This window comes from Glycine max, chromosome 10 (assembly GCF_000004515.6).
Source record: "Glycine max cultivar Williams 82 chromosome 10, Glycine_max_v4.0, whole genome shotgun sequence".
Classification (NCBI taxonomy): domain Eukaryota; kingdom Viridiplantae; phylum Streptophyta; class Magnoliopsida; order Fabales; family Fabaceae; genus Glycine; species Glycine max.
This window is the reverse complement of record NC_038246.2, coordinates 48,378,762-48,399,285: the sequence shown is the minus strand read 5'-3', so window position 1 is coordinate 48,399,285 and position 20,524 is coordinate 48,378,762. Positions and strand designations below refer to the sequence as shown.

The 20,524-nt window shown below is 31.6% G+C and overlaps 2 protein-coding genes and 1 pseudogene across 3 annotated transcripts; 2 read left to right on the top strand and 1 right to left on the bottom strand.

Moving 5' to 3' along the window:
* Nucleotides 1-3,025: 3,025 nt before the first annotated feature.
* Nucleotides 3,026-4,460, bottom strand: LOC100801293 (cysteine-rich and transmembrane domain-containing protein WIH2). Its single transcript, XM_003536525.5, has 3 exons — nt 4,191-4,460; nt 3,894-4,080; nt 3,026-3,214 (listed from the first exon to the last, which is right to left on the bottom strand). Exons 1-3 carry the CDS (start codon nt 4,240-4,242, stop codon nt 3,169-3,171), a joined length of 285 nt encoding a protein of 94 aa, XP_003536573.1. The 5' UTR covers nt 4,243-4,460; the 3' UTR covers nt 3,026-3,168.
* Nucleotides 4,461-9,427: 4,967 nt separating this feature from the next.
* On the top strand, nt 9,428-14,389 carry LOC100799511 (nucleobase-ascorbate transporter 4-like; annotated as a pseudogene). The gene is made up of 13 exons (NR_163817.1): nt 9,428-9,721; nt 9,850-9,947; nt 10,069-10,254; nt 10,425-10,525; nt 10,658-10,864; nt 11,341-11,526; nt 11,802-11,898; nt 12,154-12,240; nt 12,301-12,377; nt 12,750-12,841; nt 13,288-13,365; nt 13,620-13,762; nt 13,877-14,389. The product of NR_163817.1 is annotated as a nucleobase-ascorbate transporter 4-like (transcript).
* A 2,147-nt stretch (nt 14,390-16,536) lies between these two features.
* Nucleotides 16,537-18,730, top strand: LOC100798996 (cyclin-D4-1). Its single transcript, XM_006589553.4, has 5 exons — nt 16,537-17,144; nt 17,206-17,292; nt 17,404-17,713; nt 17,795-17,898; nt 18,208-18,730. The coding sequence occupies exons 1-5, from the start codon at nt 16,959-16,961 to the stop codon at nt 18,427-18,429; spliced, it is 909 nt and encodes a 302-aa protein (XP_006589616.1). The 5' UTR covers nt 16,537-16,958; the 3' UTR covers nt 18,430-18,730.
* Nucleotides 18,731-20,524: the final 1,794 nt, after the last annotated feature.

Sequence of the window (20,524 nt, the reverse complement as noted above, 5' to 3'; positions counted from 1 at the left end):
TCAGTTCACTCTCAAATAAGTTGCATACAATTTCCATCAGATTTAAGCAAAAATATATGATGCCAAATTGACAATTGAAATGCTTCCTCATAATTCTGGACTCTTGTACTTTTATGCCTATAATGTTGATATTCCGAATTCGTATACATCATTTGGCTTGAATAAAATATTCACCAACGCATAACTATATCTACAATGAATTTAATTATTTATTCCTCATACTAACCACCACCATCAAATTTAGAAGGAGAGCCCTAAAAGACATAGGATAGTGATCAGCAAGAAAAATTATCACATGTATAAAGTTCATTTAAAAAAGCCCAAAGATTTAATTATACCTTTCAGAAAATGATACCTTATAACTCCTGCATGCAGGGCACCTGAGAGAATCAAGGTGCACAACGGAAATGAGAATTTCTTTTACTCATATTTCACTCTTTTAAGTTCAATTAGATGGTTAAAAAAAACCTTTTGAATTTCTGTTCCCTTTCCCACATTAGCATTTTAACTACGACAAGAAATATCAGAAGCCAAAGTAAAATTATAGGCTTCTCAAGCATATCGAGGAATTTTTGTTGAGGTTTGACTATAAAAAGAGAATTTTTCCATTTCATTACTAAAAACAGATTAATGAATCCTTGGATTGAAAAACGGTTTAAAATATTCAGTTGACGCCATATAAAATATATAAGGGTATTTTTGGTAATAAAAGCTAGAACAAGGGAATAGGAAGTGTAAATAGCAGGTGGAGGAGCGTAAATAGTAAAAGTCTTTAAAGTGTTGCACGTGAGATTTTATGGTGTTTGTGCCTTCTAGCCAATTACAAACAGACCACATCAAGGCCCAATTCCCTCTCTAGGTAATTTTGTCTCTCCAAGGCGTGTATATATATATATATATATATATATGAATATGACTAACCGCCAGTGGGAATAGAATTGAACAAGGTAGTAAGTAGCGGGGGTATCGTTAAGAACAGCATCGAAATTGGTGGCATAATGAGGAGGAAGAAAACGAAGTTGCAGACAGAATGCACAGAAACAGACTCAAATCCTCATCCCTAGACATGGAAAACGGAGAGGATCACGAGCAAGAAAATATTAAGCTTTTGAGGGAAGAGAGGCCACAACTTTGAAACTGGGCTGTACAGAATATTTCTTCTTGTTTATTGTGTGCATGTAGAGAGACTCCTCGAATCATGTTTTTTTTTTCGTTCATAAAACTTGAATCTAACACCGAATTTAGTATTACTCTAACGATAGGTAATTACGGAGTTCGGTTGTAAGTAGTTGTATTTATCATAGCTCATTCCATTAATAAAATTTTCCTTAACCTTTAGTTTTAGGCTGTAGTTTGGTTAACTTATTTATTAAAAGTTGCAAAATAGTAACATTTCCTCATTGAATTATAAAATATATTGAATGCTTTAATCACTTTGTTTAATTTGATTATATAATATATTTAACAAATATAGTTCTACACACATGCACCGTGTCTTGGTCGGATAGTAACGTCAAGAAAATAATTCAATCATATTATGCCACAAAAAATTAAGAAACGGTGCATGTGTAGTATTCAACTTGTCGGATAATAACGAGAAAAAAAATTGGTCGGATAGTAAATTTTACTTGCAATACTAATTATAATGTTTATTAAGATATTATATAATTAACTTAAATAATAATATTAAATATTATATTTATTAAATATAATATTTTTAATATAATAAATAAAATATATGTATATCAAATGTATGTCTTTAATGTGAATAGTGGTCAAAGGATAATATGTAAACCAACACAAATTAATGTGTTCTTTTTAACGTTTGCCTAGCTTGCTTTTAATGTTTTTTTTTTCTTTTAATTTATAAAAGAGTTTGAATAGTCATTTGATTTTAAGAAACCTGTTCTTTGAAATGATTTAATTTATTTTACCTCTTTGACAAAAAAATTCCGAAAATTACTTTACTTTGTTAATAGAGTCTTTTTTTAAATAAAAAAAAAAAGAAAACGCAATTCAATATCCATATTTTTAGTTTTCCTTGTTTCAGTTTCAAAATAAAAACAGAACATGAAAACAAAAGTAAATAATTTCCATACGGTACCAAAAAAAATACTTACCCATAAATAAGTTAGGTAAACTAAATCAATCAATAACAACACATTCTTAATTATATGATACCAAAAAAATGTGTAGTTACACACTTACACTGTAAAATAATAATCACGAAATTGAAATTGCTAATTATTCATTAGACTTATTTGTTAGGACGATCGAGTGACAGCAGTGGGACACATTGAGTCCTTCTTCAGAGAATGTCGCCATCACCAACGAAACTCCTTACACCAAACCATTGTTTCTCTACGGGAAATCATTATCTAGGGTTCATTCAAGGTGCTATAGTTTTGTTATAGGAAACTCTCACTTTGGTGTCCAAATATTTTTAAAGAAAAAAAATTAGAAAATTACATTATCTTTTTAATACATAACATTTGATTTCTTCTATTCTTTAATTAACTTTACAAGACATGGAAGAAGACTCTACTTAAAAGCCACCCAAAGCAAATATAAATATGATTGTATCATTGAAAGTGTGGTTTGTGGAGAAGAGAAAAGAAAGGATCACGGGTGGAATAAACTGTTCATTTTGGGGACTCCACTAGCTAAAGTTAATAACGAGAATAAGCTGCCAGAGCACGTTATTGGCAATGCAAAAGGCAAAGCTAAAGTGCAATTCGCATCACAAAGAAAGTTGCCAAAGCCAAACTATTTGGTGCTACAAATATATTTTCGTACGCAACTGAACACATTACTTGTTTCCTCTGTTTGCAAAATTGATAGTTCCATCAATTAATCAAAACACCACACGAACACCAATTCCAAATGTTCAGATCAATTCAAATGCATTCAACAAATGAAAAAATTATAATGCAGATTAGTGCGCTATTAGAGGGTTTTTATTTTTTGTATCAATCGCCAATATAAACAAAAACACAAGAAAAACAAAAAGCCACGAATCCTCCTGTTAATGAAGCAGAACAATATTTCATATCCACGAAATGTAAATCAACATAGAAAATAATAAAAACTAAGAGCGATAATGGTCATGTTCAAAGTCAAAACACAGTTTCAAATCCAATTTGTGCAAAGCAACCTCTCTTTTCTTTCTCAGAAGCAGGCATCCAACAGGCAACAGCAGCAGAGAGCAGCCAAACTGCAACAATTCACAAATTCAAACAAATTAGAATCCCTGCGTTGAACGAACTCTACTCATTTCACACAATAATCACAAAGCTTTCTCGTTTTACCAAAAAGAAAAAAAAAAAAGACGAGACTGAAAATTCAAAGCTTCTACGTATCATACTTTCTCCTCCTCCTTCGTTTCTGAATATAAGATTTTTTTTAGATTCTTTTCAAATTATCCTTTTAAATAATTACTTTTTAACAAATAATTTTAAGAATAATTTTGACAAAATTATTAATGTCACTGGTTAAATTAATCAATTTTCGTAAAAGATGTGAATTAATTAAAAAATCATATGTGTATCGGGACGATTATATATATTCGGACGTAGGTAGTATATTATTTCCTATTTCAAATTAATAAAGATTTATCGATGCTTATTTTCTTAAAATAATAAATATCTTATTAGGTTACTTGATAAACCCGCAAGTGGCGGGGCCCACCGAAAAAAAGATGACATTCAGTTCGAGTAACGTGCGCGCGTGAGATGAAAGCAGTGAGACAGCGCAACTACAGCTAATCAATGATCGGCCGCGGGCGCACCATAGATGATGGTTGCAACCGCAATCAATCGATCTGAGTCGCCACAACCACCTTCACTCACTCAATTTTGATTTTATAACACAGAGAGAGAGAGAGAGAAACGTACCATCCTTCTAAGCAACCCGGGCCAGATGAATTCTGGTGTTGTTGCGGCGGAGGCTGAGCGTACTGAGGAGGCGCGTAGGGTGGAGGGTACCCCTGTGCTGGATACGCCTGCGGAGGGTATCCTCCCTGTGGAGGGTACCCTGGCGGAGGGTACGCGTCCTTTCCGTAAGATTCCGGCGGTGGGTAACCTATCAGTGAGACAAAAATTAAAGAAAAATCCAACATGCAACAGTGTAAACCTAACCTAATTAATCTCGATAAAAGAAAAAAAGGAGGAGAAGTTAATTAAGAATGGAACCTTGGGGAGGAGGAACACCGACGGGTGGCTGCTGCTGGTTGTAGTAACTCATAGTTGGAGGGTGAGAGAGAAGAAGTGAAAGCGGAAATATAGAGAGGAGGAAAGCTATTCCCTATGCTTTGATTGTTTCGGTATTTATTTGTTTGGTGACAACTGGGAACAAACGTGTCATCCTCACACGTCACCCTCGGAAAGATAAATTGTTGCCTTGTGTAACTTGCTCGCGTTCAATTCCTTTTTTCGTCTTTTTTTCTTCGTTTCGGTAATTGGAATGCAGTATATTCCGTGTGAAATGCGCGTAAACAAATTTGCACGCCATCTGGAGAGAGACAAAAAGATGCACCCCATAACTGCCATTTTCCATTTTTTAAACCTTTCTCTTAATTATTTTTCTCACTCAACATTTATTGTCAATTTAATTTGATTTAATTAATTATTTGTTAGTTCCGTTCCATTATAATTATCAGATAAAAAAATATCAAAAAATAAATTTATTTAATTTTTTAATATAACATTAATTATCTTTTTCACAAAAAAAAATTATAAATCAATGATAATATAAGATTATTTTTATAAAATTACTACTCTATTTTTTTATTTGTAAAACAATCTATAATGATAATTATCGTGGGACAGAAAAAATATGTAATTTTATTACTCTATAATTTTTATATTTTAATCTCAATACTTAAAAACTTATTTTATGGTACTTCATGTGCATTAATGTAATTCATTTTTATTATGACAACAATTTTAAAATTGATTTGATGATCATAGTAAAATAATTATCTTTATACATTATAATCATGTGTATAAAAATAAACATAATTTGTTTATCTTTTTATATGTCCCATCTTGTTCGTGTAATGTTATTTTTATTCTAATAGAAAATTGTTTATTTCATTATCATCATTATTTTCTATCATCAATGTAATTCATTATTATTTTACATTAGTGTCATGTTATCTTATCATTGTCATCACTATAAATATTAGTGTTATTATTATTGGAGTCATCATTATTGTTAGCATTATTGCTATTTACCTTATATTATATTTTTATATCATATCATATCCTAATTACTAAATGATGCCTTCAAAAAATAATTAAAATTATCATTTCTAATATCAATTATAACTTCTCATTTGTTCGTGATTGCTTGTATTTAGTGAATGATATGGCATAAAAAGGAGGAAATTTTAGTTTCTGTTCAAATCAATGTTACATGAATAAATGTTGATTAAAAAAGGAAAAAATAATCTCATTCGAGTGGTGACATGATTGGATTGCGCTTAGATATTTATACATTTTTAATTATGATTATGTTTATATATATATATATATATATATATATATATATATATATATATATATATATATATATATATATATATATATATTAATAACTTATTTATACCTAATCAATATATATATATATATACTAAAATTAGTTGTGGTTATTCATCTTTTAAAATATGTTTAATCTTTTAATTCTAAAATTTGAGTTATTGTTAATCTTATAAAACAATGATAATTTTTAGTTTTAGGGTAGATTTTCAACTATTTATTACTAATTCATAACATGAATGTTGTTCGATTATATTCCCCCTACGTGAAAATTTTAAAATTCAACTGATGTTCAAATTAAAAAACAAATATACATATGGTAAAATTTTTGTGAATACTAAAAAAATATAATATTATTTTTTTCTGGTTGTTTGTAGAACTTATTTTTATTATGTTTATGATCTTTTTATTTGAATATTAGTTGAATTTTTATAATTTTTATGTAGATGAATTTAATGAGAAAAAATTTACATCTTAAATCACAAAAACATGGTTCAAATATGTGTGTCCCAGAAATTTAACCCAAATTTAGAAGTTAAAAAGAACCAAAAATTACGATGATCACTTGATTGCACGCTAAACAACACAACACGTAAGTTGTTAATAAGTGTCATATAATACAATAGTAGTGATAAAAAAACAAAATTTTGTTTTTTTGAGAGATGAAAATCAAATAATTTTTTTATAAGGATTAAAATCAAAACTCTCAAATTCACAAGGACTAAATAAATATTTTAGTTTTATTTTCTTTTTATAAAAAAAAAAAACACAACGTGAAATTTGCCACTTGACCTAACAACTTTCGGATACTGTGACAAAAAACAGTCTCGGTTCAGTAAAATAATTCAAAATAACCTCATTTTGGTGATCTCTTTATAATTTTGTTTCACATTAATAAAAGTACCAGTTTTATAAAAGTATTAACTACTTTACTGTATAGTTTATTTAAATTTCATTCTTACTTTTTATTATTAAACTAAAACTAATGTAACGTATGTAGATTACCAGTTACAAATATATTTTGATTTTCACATTTCAAAGTGCTAAATTATTTTCTTTATAGACAGGCTAATGAATTTTGACTATTTTTATAAATATTATTTTTGAACTAAAAAAATGCAGGCTTTTTATAAAATATTTATTTAAATCATTAAATATTAATAAAAAATGCAGTTCAACAATTTAGAAACCATATTGTAGATGATTTCGAAGTAAATAAGTTACTAGACATATAAGAACGAGTGATTGAAAAATAAGGTAAAAAATATTTTATTTAAAGTCAATTTATTCCTGCTATTTTTCTCTGTTTTATTTTAGTCTTGGTCTTCGTCTGTTTGCGTTTTGCCTTGGGCATATTTCGATACATTGAGGACAAAAGACTAGATTAAAAGCAATAAAATAGTCTTTCCCCTAAAACACTGCAATGACAAAAAAGTCGTCAAGACCTAACAAATAAATTATAGATATAAATTTTAAAATATTCAAAACCTTCCCAGCTAATTAAATATGGAAACACGTCATAAAAGAAATTTAGATTTTTAACGTTTAAATTTTTAAAGGAAAAACGTGTAGAAAGAATTTTATTTTTCTGAACAAATTGACTTGACTTTTTTTATATTTAAAATGATTTTTAATATCTAGCACGGATGGAAAAAAATCATACAAGGACAGCGGTTGACTTGACTTGACTTTTTTTATATTCAACTATGTGCCATATCACCATCACCATGGTAACATCCGAACATCGGCACATTGATCAAAATTAGTATAAAATTCGAAAAAAATTATAAAAGAAAGGTTATTTTTTAAATATTTTACTAAACTTTTTTCGTCATGTCATATTAAATCTGTTAAGTTATATGCTAATTTTCTTCATTCAGCAAAAAAAGAAATATACGGTGATTTTCTTCGAAATAAATTATATAAACAAAAGGGCAGTGCCCCACATAGCATGTCTTATGAAACAATCCATTTTTTTTTTTTGAAAAAAAACTGCCACGAGAATGTCGTTAATTCGCGTAATTTTTAAAAAATTCAAATTAAATAAGAAAAATAAAATGACTATTAATTACAAATTTTATAAGCTATATACAATATTAATTATATACTACCAGTAAAAAATATTAATTATATATTATATTAGTTATATTAAACTATCAGTTATAAAATAAATAAATAAAAATAAACTTATATAAATATTAATTATATAAAACTATTACTTATTGAATAAAATAAAAATTAAATAAAGTCAACCATCAAACTGCATACCTAAATTATTTAAATATTTTTTTTTTAAAAATAATTACCTAAATTTAAAGGATTAAAAATATATTTAAATATTTTTTTATTCTAAACATTTGAAAAAATTCCTAAAAAGTCTACAACATCTTCCAATGTCACATTAACTCCTTGACATCGGAGCACCATATTCTTCGTCAACTGAGATATAATAAAATCAATATTGTTTCTCTTTTCTTATATTTTCATCATTACTATAAATTAATATAAATTATGTTTCTTTTCTATATTTTCATTATTATTGACTAATTTCGATATAGGATTGGCAAGTTAACTTTGAGGCATGTATTAGGAATTGTGTGGATGTATAATTGTGACAGTTTTACATGTTTTTTTATTTTAATACATGAATGCACAATTGTGACAGTTTTTATTTTTTACATATTCAGTTTGTTTTAAACCGTGATAAATCAATTTAAAGAAATCATATTAAAAATAAATTCTAACTAATGAAAAACCATCATTGAGGAACTAAAAATATTTTTTGGGAAATTTGAAGAAGTAATAAATGCATGATTCTTTTTCAAGGATTGAAACGAATAATTATCCAAATTTAATGGACTGAAATTATATGTAAGTTTTTTTTTCTTCTAAAATAAGCACCATGAGTAAAAAAAATGTACAAAATTTAAATTGGTTAAAATATTTTTTATTTTTGTAATTTAATTTTTTTTGTTTTTGTCTTTACAAAATTATTTTTTATTTTTAGTCATGATAAATTAAATTATGTTTATTTTGTTTTTAATCCTTATAACACTTTAAACTTATATTTAATGTACTTTAAAGATAAAAAATAAAACAAATATAACCTACAAACACTAAAAACAAAAAAAAAGATTGCAAGAATGAAAAATAAAAAAAAACATTAAATAAGAACTAAAAATTTATTTAAATCTTATAAATTCAAATGATAAATAGAGTTTACAAAAGTAAGATAATTTTTTTATCCTAAATAAAAAGTAATTTTTTTTTTACCAAACATCTTTATTTTAATAAAAAAAAACTTATGTAGTACAATAAATGTAACCATAGCACACAATAAATAATCCCGAAGTTAAAACAATGCTTTCTGTAAAAAATATCTAAATTAAATGCATGCGGTTTTTTTCTTCTTCTATTTTTTAGCTACAAATGCTAGTTCCCTTTTTCTTTTACAGGTTATAGCAGTTATTAGCAGCACTGTGGAATACACTAGTACTATACAAACTACAAAACTATACAATTAGACTCCATCATAAATTAAAATCCGTTAATTTCATATCGTCTTTCTCTTTTATATTTGTTCTTTTGGGTACATTCGATCTCTTTTTCTCTTCTTTAATTTTGTAACTGATGATAGACATGACAAATTAGAGGTAAATTAGGTAATTTAACAAGATAGACAAGTAACGTATGTCCGTACAAACTGTAATTTCTTCTTTTATATGAAACTTTATTGCAGATACTAAAATCTTAATATAAACTCTTATAAATATATTATATAATATCCTCACCATTAATAAATATGAACATAGAAGTTATTGTTTTGTCTTGCCTAGTATATTATATAATATCCTCACCATAGGCCATAACTGTAACTGCAGAAACGAAAATGACACTAGTCTGTCTCAACCTGCGCCATGCCAAAAAAAAAAAATAGCATTTCAAGCATCGTACCCTCACTCATCATCATGTTTCTTGATTCTCTGCGGTGCATTATAAGAGAAACCAGCTGAGACAGATTATTATAAACATTAACAAACGAGAGAAGAACGAGAGAGAAACAATGGAAGCTTGTTCTTGTGGAGGAGAAAAACAAAACATGGATGAGTTTGAATTCGAACTTCATCGCGTTAAGCAACAACTTCCCAGTGTTCAGTACTGTGTTGCCAGTTCTCCCTCATGGCGTACGTATAATTAATATCACAATAATCACATTGCCAACCCTTTTAGTTTTTTCTACCTTAACTTAATTAATACTTAACACTTCACAGTAACACACATTTTTTTTTTGGCTTTCGTTTGAAAATTGCAGCTGAAGGGATTCGTGTTGGGTTTTTGCATTGCTTGGTTGCGCTTGGGACCAATGTCATGGCTTCCTCCACCCTTGTACCTTTAATGGGTGGTGACAATGTAATAAAAAATTTACTTCTCTTAATATATTGCATTTTCATGTATATACCTATTTGTTTAGTCATTTTAATTTGTTTCACTAAAATTTCTTCTTTCTTTTGATAATAAAAAAAATGAATAGTAACCATAGGAGGAGAAGGCTCAAGTGATAGAGACTCTACTTTTTGTTGCGGCCATTAACACACTGCCGCAAACGTGGTTTGGAACACGTCTTCCTGTGGTTATGGTAGCATCCTATACTTTCCTCATTCCTGCTGTGTCCGTTGCTGTTTCCAAAAGGATGAGTGTGCTTCAAGATCCACATCAGGTTCGTGTTTCCAAAGGCTTTTTGTTTCATTCTCATGGAGAAATAAGAAGAAGAAGAAGTAAAAGAGTTTACTTGGAAAAGGATTAGTTTTTATTAGCAGTTTTGGAGATAAAAGTGATAGTGCATGTCACTAATATCAATTTTTTTCTTGGTTGGATTTTTTCTTATAGAAATTTATACATTCCATGAGAGCCATACAAGGGGCACTTATTACTGCATCGGTCTTTCAAATCAGTATTGGCTTTTTTGGATTTTGGAGGCTTTTTGCCAGGTAATGTACATGCTTGAGTTCAGAATCTCTTTTGATCGTTATAGTGCAATTTGCTTCTTTGAAAAAAATCAGCTATATTTTAGAATAGAAAAATTCACTAATATTAAGTTATTAACTATACTGATATTGCAGGTGCCTCGGCCCCTTTAGTGTGGTTCCCCTTGTCACTCTGACTGGCCTAGGACTCTTCCTATTAGCATTTCCAAGAGAACATGCATTGCTCTTTTCTTATCATATATATTGGTAACATATTTAATAATTGTCTTTTGATTCTTGTAGATGGTAGATTGCGCTGAAATTGGTCTCCCTGCATTTCTTATCCTTGTCATCGTGTCCCAGGTATGTTGCTTTCTTTACCAAATACTGAGGCAAAAAGTGTAAGCTCAATTTTTTAAAATATGTTATCCAAATTCCTTGCTATTTAACATATATGCTTTTATCGATCAACTGTTAGTTCAAGTGGTATATATTTGAATTTTCTTAAGTTCTCGAATTCAATTCTTGTGTATGAAAAAAAATAAATCGTGCTGGAAGAGCTACCTCCACCATGTTGTGCATTTTGTTGCTTGGAGAAGATTGTCTCCTGCAGAGGAAATCTATGATCCAAACCAAATAATATATATGATTCTGCTTGACATTGTTATATGCATAATTTCACTTGGTTTGGCAGACTCTTGAATAAAATTTAAGTAGGAATATTAAACTAGTGGTAATGTAAGAAGTGATTTACCCTTGTTATATGTGTATGTTATATGTAAAAAAAATCAACATTTTAAATTGATATTTCTACTTATGTTAAATGAATGGCCTGGCAGTACATTCCCCATTGCCTGAAAATGAAATCGAGAGGAGTTGATCGTTTTGCAATCATAATCTATATTGGAATTGCGTGGGCATTTGCTGAAATTTTGACTGCAGCTGGTGCATACAAAAAAAAGATCGTCTATAACTCAATCAAGTTGCCGTACCGATCGATCTGGGTTAATTAGTGCTGCTCCTTGGTCAGTCTTAAGTAGCTTGCTTTTGTTATTAAGAATCGTGTACTGCTTTGAAAACTATATATTATATTCTCTTATAATAGATGATGATATATAAGGATTTGAAGCTTCAAACTAGTGTTTACAACTATGTACAAGTAGTTGAATGTGTTCTCAGCACCTCTTATAAAATGCACACACACACATGGACGTCTGGTCATTTGCTGATGATAAATTCATGTGTGTGGATAGTCATCTGAAGCTGTATTCTTCAATCAGATTTCACTCCATTAATGCAGGATAAGAGTTCCATATCCATTTCAATGGGGACCCCCTTCTTTCAGTGCTGGTGATATTTTTGCTACTGTTGCTGCTTCTCTTGTTGCAATTGTAGAGGTTTGCTTTTTTTTTTTTCTTAATGTAGACAAACTTATGGGATGGTTCATGGTTGTTATAGTTTTTAATAAAATTATCGCAAAGGTTAAAATACTGACTTTGTGGACTACACATTTGATTTGGGAAAATTCTGTGAACTGACCTTGGTCTTTTTTATATTATCTAGTAATTGGACAATTTACGGGTATATAATTAAACTTATTTTTATTTTGATCTATTTTGATATAATTTTTTCTCTTTTCATTCTGACAACAGTCAACAGGAACATTCATTGCGGCATGGAGATTAAGCAAAGCAACCCCTATTCTACCATCTGTGCTTGGTCGTGGTGTTGGCTGGCTGGTACTCTGATTCTTTGATATTACATTTGTACGTGCATTTTTTTCTAAGAAACTAAACTAGTCAATTTTGACTATTTCAGGGCATAGCTACTCTTTGGATGGCTTTTTTGGCACAGGAACCGAATCCACTGCATCAGTGTACATTTTGTTACCTTTAAAAATAATCTGACTAGCTATTATTCTTAGGCTAAGGATGTTAATTAGTTGTCCTGGTTCTAAGCATAAGATGAGTTGCTACTATTCACTCAATCAATGTTAACAAATCTTTAAATTTGCTTTCTGATGGTATTTAAGACTTTAGCGCCTAAGAAAATCTTGCCAACCAGTGGTTGACGTAGGACATTTCTGTCTGAAAATGATGCTCTAGATGTTGCCTGTTGGCCCAATATATGAACAATTATGGCTGCCTAATTGCCTTCTATTAAATGTGCGAACTTGGAAAAAAATTATTTTAGCATTATATTAAAGACATTATCTAATTGTCTTTTCTTTTATTTCCTTGAAATTAAGTGAAAATGCAGGACTGTTGGGTCTAAAAAGAATAGGAAGTCGCAGAGTCATCCAAATATCAGCTGGATTCATGCTTTTCTTCTCTATAATAGGTATTGCAACGACTTATTCCAATTTCTAAACACTCAGACGTATTGGTAAAAGCAAAACGTGTGTCTTACTTTATATTTGCTTTGGACAATTTGTCCATTCCTAAGGCTTTATTTGGATATCTAACAACAGGTGGAATGGAATAAGATATTGTAACATTGTTTGATTAGTTTATGATGGAATGGAAAGAGTTTTCATTTCCTTACTTGAGAAGTGGATAGAATAGTAAGAAAATTAACAAACAATAGTTTCTTCCTATACCTTTAAATAGAGAGAAGAAAAATAGAGGTATTTGATGTAATAGATGATATATATTTCATTCCATTCTCCTTTGTCTCATCCCTTTTCATCAATTGATGCAAAGTCAAATTTATCTAGCTTTGCATGTGTTATTTTTTCCGCCTAATGTTTTTTTACTTGAGCATTCATGTTTGTACCTCTCTGCCAGGAAAATTTGGAGCATTTCTTGCTTCAATACCTTTGTCAATTGTAGCAGCTATTTACTGCGTTCTCTTTGCCTTCGTAGGTATGTGTGTGATTTATATGCTATGTGGTCAGACGCATTGAAGATAATTAGGGAAGATAATTCTACAATCTTTATGTGTATGTGCATTTTATGATGACAAGTTAATGAGCTAGAAACCAAAATCAAACAAGTGACAACTGACTGCCATGAACCTAGACATGCAAAATGTATTTCCATTTGAATCATGCTAATTTCATGTTTTGTTCCTGAATTACTTCTAACTTTGATTCTAATGTTTCTTCCATGATGAGCAGCATTCTCTGGCCTTGGATATCTTCAATTCTGCAATCTAAACAGTTATAGGTCAATGTTCATCCTTGGTGTTTCTCTCGGCTTCGGTTTATCTGTTCCGAAGTATTTCAACGAACATGGCCCTGTTCATACTGGCTCCACTTGGGTTTGTATATACTATATTCTACCTGAAAAAGTTACCTTGATTCTTATGATTTTAGTTTTACTATAGCTATCTTTTCTTTGTCTCCTATTGCTCATTGTAACTCTCCTTTTGCAGTTCAACAATATAGTGCAAGCAATTTTCTCATCCCCAGCAACAGTGGCAATTATAGATGCTTACATCTTGGATTTAACTGTGAGTCGTGGAGAGAGGTCAACTCGCCGAGACGGTGGGAGACACTGGTGGGAAAAATTCAGGACCTTCAACCAGGATATTAGAACTGAAGACTTCTTTTCACTTCCCTTAAACTTCAACAGATTTTTCCCATCACATTGAGTGCACTTCCATTTTAATATGAACAAGAGGACCAAATATATCATTCTCAAGACAATTTATTATTTCAAAAGTGCTTGCACAAATTACTATAATAGTATGAATTTATATTACGACATATCATCGTGTCTCAATAGAAATGTGTATAAGAAAGATATTAGAGCAAAAGGATTGCATTTTATAGCAACACTAGCTTGCATGTTATATTCTTGTCTTACACATCCATGTACTTGAAGTAGAATATTCTCTGTATTTAGGAATATCTACAGACTACAGGACCATAGTCCAATTATTTTACTCTGCTAAGTGCCAAGTTATTTCAATTGGGCCTCATGTTTTATTGGGAAACCCTGCTTGGGCTGTGAAATTGTGAATGTAGTGTCTTGTAGGCTTCAAGCTTGAAATTGAGTCCAAGCTCAAAGTGGCAAACTCATGAGAGAAGATGATAATGTGCCAATTGAAGTATTGAAATTTGTGTGGGGGACTTGAAATATATGGCTTTCTAAAAGGCTTTTACTTAGGCATGGCCAAGACTAAGCGGGTCCATATGGCAACAGCCCTTGTCATGCGGGAATCACGCTCCCGTGTTGTCATATACTCACATGAAAAACAACAATGATTTTAGTTTCTACCGAGTGTTAGTGTGAAAAATTCATTGTATTGTATGAAATGCTAATAATATCGACCAATAATATAAAATATATTGAGCAAATAGTAAAGTTAATAATTAGACAAAATAAGAAGTCTTTGATGTGAAAAATAGGCACTAATACTTGGGACAAACTATTTGATAGATGTAAAATGTATTTCATAAATATAAGGCTTAAATGTGTTTTTATTCACATGAATAAAGTAATTTTTTGTTTTGATCTTTCATTAATGATATGAAAACTTTTTTTAAAGAAAATGATACGAAAACTTCTAAACAATGAAGACTTAGAACTATAAATTAGACAAACTAATAAGGGACAAGTAAAAAAATATATATTAGTAAGAATTAAAAATATATTTGAGACACAAAACGGTTATTAGTTTAGTCTTGAGATAATAATTGTATAATTTTTCTCTAGTCTTGGATTCGAGCCTCGAATACATACATAAAATCTTAAAGATAAATTTAGTTTCCCTATAGAGGTATAGATATTTCTAGCCCAAAATAAATTCACTTCTTTGAGAGTTTTTGTTTCTTTTCTTTTGTGAAGTAAAGAGGCAAAAGTCCAAAAACAAAACAAATTCAACTTAGATTTTGCAACTTCGTGGAAGTAAGTATTATAATAAATCAAATATGAACACTAGAGAAATAGGCAATGCTATCATGGCAAAAAAACTCCTATAGGAAGAGAATGTGTTATATCCAATCCATCAGCTGCTACATTTCCCTCTTTGTTGAAAACGCATGCGACCATCAAATATCTTTTAAAAAAATATTAATAACATATTCTTTAATATATTTTTTTAAACTTAATCTTTATGAGAAATTACATAATTTTTACTTGTTAGGTATTATTAACAAGATTTATTGAAATTGATAAATAATTGAATTTTTTTGAACTAAACAGTTCTTCAAATTTTTCATTGTAAATATATGTAAAATAATACTAATATAAATAACCTAAAAAAATAATAAATTATGATATAAATATCAATATTTTTGTTATTTTAAAAAAACACCCATTTTCTTCCCTTTTCTGTCCATTTGTGGACTAAACCCAAAATTAGGGTGAGCAGAGCCTCGTATCTCTCCAGTCCCCTACTACCAAACAGGACAATCAAATTTTTTTAAACTCTTTCTTTCTCTCCCTCAATCTGTTGGTCCATAACATGATGTAACAAACAACGCCTTGGTAATAATTGTGGACCTTATGAGTTGTTTGATTTAGCATTCCAACGTTTAAACCATCCTTGAACTGTTGTTTGCTCTTGAAAGTACTACACGAATCAGAAAATCAAAGGAGTTTAATGTTATTTTAATTTTATTGGTTTGCTCAAAAAGAGTGATAGGATAGGATGAAATGATATATTACCGTGTAAGACGTTAAAGTCAAGATTATTAGTAAAAATTCATTTAACCCCCTCCACCCTCACGTAAATAAGATGAAAGAACATTAACATGTTAAAATCATTTATTTATAAATAAATAATGTTTCAAATTAAAATCATTTTTTTAATATGAAACTAAACCTATAAATATTTATTTAAAATTATATTAAATAATATGCCAATGTGATTTGACCTAATCTCCGAATAGGAAAATCACAAATGTTAGACGAATCATTCATGAGAAGTCATAGTTATATTCGCAAACAATACACTGTGTATAAAAGTGAAAGAATCTTCTGTGATTAAAAGTTATCATAAACATAGGTTAAAAATATGAATAAAAGAATTTGATTATGCAGATGATATAGAATGGTTAGTATTTGTGACAATAAATATAAGCTGTGAAAAGGTAATGTAAGAAAGAAAAAGAAAAAAGGTAACTGTGAGAGTAGCGACATATAAATCAGCACCCCCACCGCATATGCTAATGTCACTGCCATTAAGCCATTAATACATACTACACTCATCTCATCCATCCTCTCTCCTCTGGCCTCTGTCTTGTCTATGCTTGACACAACTCCTCGTTTCTGCAAAAGAAAAAGAAATACTACTAAACCACAAACAAATAAGAAACGAAACTGTTTCGCACTCTCTCTGCAACTTCACACGCACAAACCCAAAAGAGAGAGAGAGAGAGAGAGAGACTGGCGACCGAGCGAACCGAAACAAACAGACAAAAAAGAAAACTTGGGAGACAGAAAGCAAAGACACCACTTTAATATGTCAAACACAAATCCCTCCTCATCAACATGACCCAACACCAACAATGCCCTCCTCATCAACAATGCCTCTCTCGCCGGACCCTCCCTTCCTCTGCGCCGATGAGGCCGCCATCGCCGGACTCCTCGACGCCGAGCCACACCACATGCCGGAAAAGGACTACCTCCGCCGCTGCCGCGACCGCTCCGTCGACGTCACCGCCCGCTTGGACGCCGTCAACTGGATCTTAAAGGTAACGTAAACAGTAAACACAGAAACTCCTTATGCATGAATGAATGTTGGCAATGCTGCAGGTCCACGCATACTACGAGTTTTCCCCAGTAACGGCGTTTCTCTCCGTCAACTATTTCGACCGTTTCCTCTCTCGATGCTCTCTTCCGGTACCCTTCTTCTCTCTCTTACTTTTCCCCCCGTAAAATGTCATGCTTTTGAGGAAAAAAAGTGAGACACAGTAGTTTTTTATTATTATTTTAATAATTAATATCTGGCAGCAACAAAGTGGTGGGTGGGCGTTTCAGCTGTTATCAGTGGCATGTTTGTCTCTAGCAGCGAAAATGGAGGAGTCCCATGTGCCTTTCTTACTGGACCTGCAATTGTTTGAGCCCAAGTTCGTCTTCGAGCCCAAAACGATTCAGAGAATGGAACTCTGGGTTATGTCTAATCTCAAATGGAGACTCCGCTCTGTCACCCCCTTCGATTATCTTCATTATTTCATCTCCAAGCTTCCTTCTTCCTCTTCTTCCCAATCCTTGAATCACTTTTTCTCCACTTCCTCCAACCTCATTCTCAGCACCACTCGTGGTAAGTGGTAACCTTGTTCTTCTCCAAACCACTTGTCGTTTCTTCAATCGCTGTTTATCTTATGTGCTTTGATTGTGGCAGTGATTAACTTCTTGGGATTTGCGCCATCCACCGTCGCAGCCGCCGCCGTGCTCTGCTCCGCCAACGGCCAATTGCCGCTGAGTTTTCATGACAGAGTAAACGATGTAAGCTAAATAGATGTTTTTTCCCTTCTGGCTTCTGCGGTTAAAATATGTAAAAAAATCGATTTTTTTAGTGAAGTTGCAGTACTTTGATTTGTTTCTGATTAATAATATTATTATAAGAGTTAAATCCACACGACGGTGTAAAATCGTCGTCTAATTATAAATCATCCATCACTGTTGAAATTACTTTTAAAGTAATTATAATTGGAAAGTTTAAGAAGCGTGGAAAGCGGTGTTGAGTGATGATAAGTTGTTTTGTTCGTTTATTATTATTATTTTGGCAAATGAATCTTTGTTCTTCGGGGACAGGAAATGGTGAGATGCTGTCACCAACTAATGGAGGAGTACGTGGTGGACACGTGTCCCGCATCCGTTAAAGCCAGAATAACCGAGCCGGCGCCGCCGTCCAGCCCCGTCGGCGTGCTCGACGCCGCCACCTGTGGGAGCTGCGACACACCTTCCGATAGGAATTTCGCTGGGCCGCCAAATAAACGGCTTCGATCCTCTGCTTCGGATGCACCGCAGCGGTAGATAACACCGGAACTTCACTTCATTCCCGGCATCATATATCATATAATTCACATATTCATTATTACAATCACAATATAATATATAAATGTCTCCTTTTCTTGTTTATCTTTTGTCAGGGAGAAAGAGGTTTCTTACTGTGGTTTTTGAATTTTATTTATCAACTTCCTATATTATATTTATATCTTCTTCTTGGTTATATAAAAAGACCAAGGTCTAAGATTTGGTAATCTTGGTTCGGCTAAGGGTAACTTCTTCAACTGTTCATTTGAAATTTTAATGTATTACTATTATTGTTGCATAATTTTAACTTGTTATGTATGATTGAATTGAATGACGTTCCTATAAAGTAATAATTGCGTGGATCTAATGAGTTGGTTGGTTCGATACTGCAACGATTAAGCCATGTTTGTGTCATTTCTGTTTTGAAAGTACGGCATCAGTCAGAGAAACTGATGAAGGCTGAAATTATTTTGTACCGCCCAAAATGCCTGTGAGTTATGATGTGTTTGGGGTAATTTTGGAGATATTGGGCTTGAAAGGACATGGTCGTAATTTAGAAAATGGAATTGGTATGATTGGGCCTAACGGGCCAGCGGGGCTGAGCCACGTATCCGACAAGCGGGCCCATAGTTGGATCTTGAATCATGGGGGGTATTATCGTAAATTGGGGAGGGAAGATATGTAATGTCATGCTTATTACTGAGCTTGAAGTGGGTGACGTGGGTATAACGGGTTAGTGCCACGCGTAATGGATACGGAAAAGAAAATTGGGAGGGAAAAGATATGATATTATATTAGTGTGGGAAATGTGGTGATGGGGTTAAAGAGCGATATGATTTGACGAATGGCAAAGCAAAGAAGAAACGGTGTTGGAGGGTCACATACTTGCATCAAATCATTCACATCACGTCCTAGAATAGGGAGTAGTAGGACAATGGGCTACATTTGTATAGGATTTTTGGTAGGGGAACCAAAAAGGTGCTGTTGAGAATAACGAGACCTTAGGACTTTGGACAACGTTTACCCTCGTAATAATTGAATAATATCCCAATGCTCTCACAGCACGGGACGGAAAGACAAACATTTTCGTTATGGTTGACCTTTGTTATTTTTCTTATCCATCTTCATAGTTTGTTTTTAATCTACTATCTTTTATGCTCTGAATGTTTTAGTAAATGCAAGCTTAGGAAATGACTTATTTGTAATTTTTGTTTTTAGGGGAATGATAATCGGCACACTAGGAGCATTCATTAAAAAATAAAAAAAATATTAAAATGTATAAAATTGTATTGTTCATGATTGTTTTTTTTTACGTTCTAATAAATATATTTTTTCTAGCAATATCCTTTTTTATATCAGGTAATCTATAATGAATGCAATTATGATTTGGAATAAGTCGGCTGATCTAGTAGGTATTATTGAGCGATGAAGTGTTCAAAATGAATGGGAGAGGTGCAAATAGAGGGTATATTCTCGACGACAAATGAGACCATTCACGAGGATGAGTGGAGGGGTGTCGCAAGCAAACTCCACGATCTTTGTTTTGGATTTTAGATGTCTCTTGTGAATATGATTACATTGAGAGTGATCCGCGTTAAACTAGGATACTTATGGGAGTGCAACTATATGGTTTGTTTTAGGCTACATTATACGTGCATTATTGGATGGATAGGAATTTTAACTCTTATTTTGAACAATCATGTGCATGTCTTTACTGGGAAGATGTTGTTTTCCATCCAACTAAATTTTACTCGTCTTTCATTTTTTTTTTCCTAATAAACAGAATTCATGTTAGAAATCTAATGTCACTTTACGTAAACACTTCATCAATAATTTTTTTTATCGAATGTGAGTATATTCATATGTTCAACTGAAAAAAAGATTGAAAGATTATAAATTGCTTTCTTAAACTTGAATAAGTTCTTCCAAATATTCCCGGTGGGGGTTTGATTTAAAGACATTCCAAATCTCCAAATCTGTATCTCACTTGAAATGAAATCACAGGTTTAGTTAAGTAAAACTTTGATATGAAAATATTCGTTCTCTGGACCTCAGAGTTCTCTGCATGCACTGAGTCGTTCTCAGAAAGAGTAAT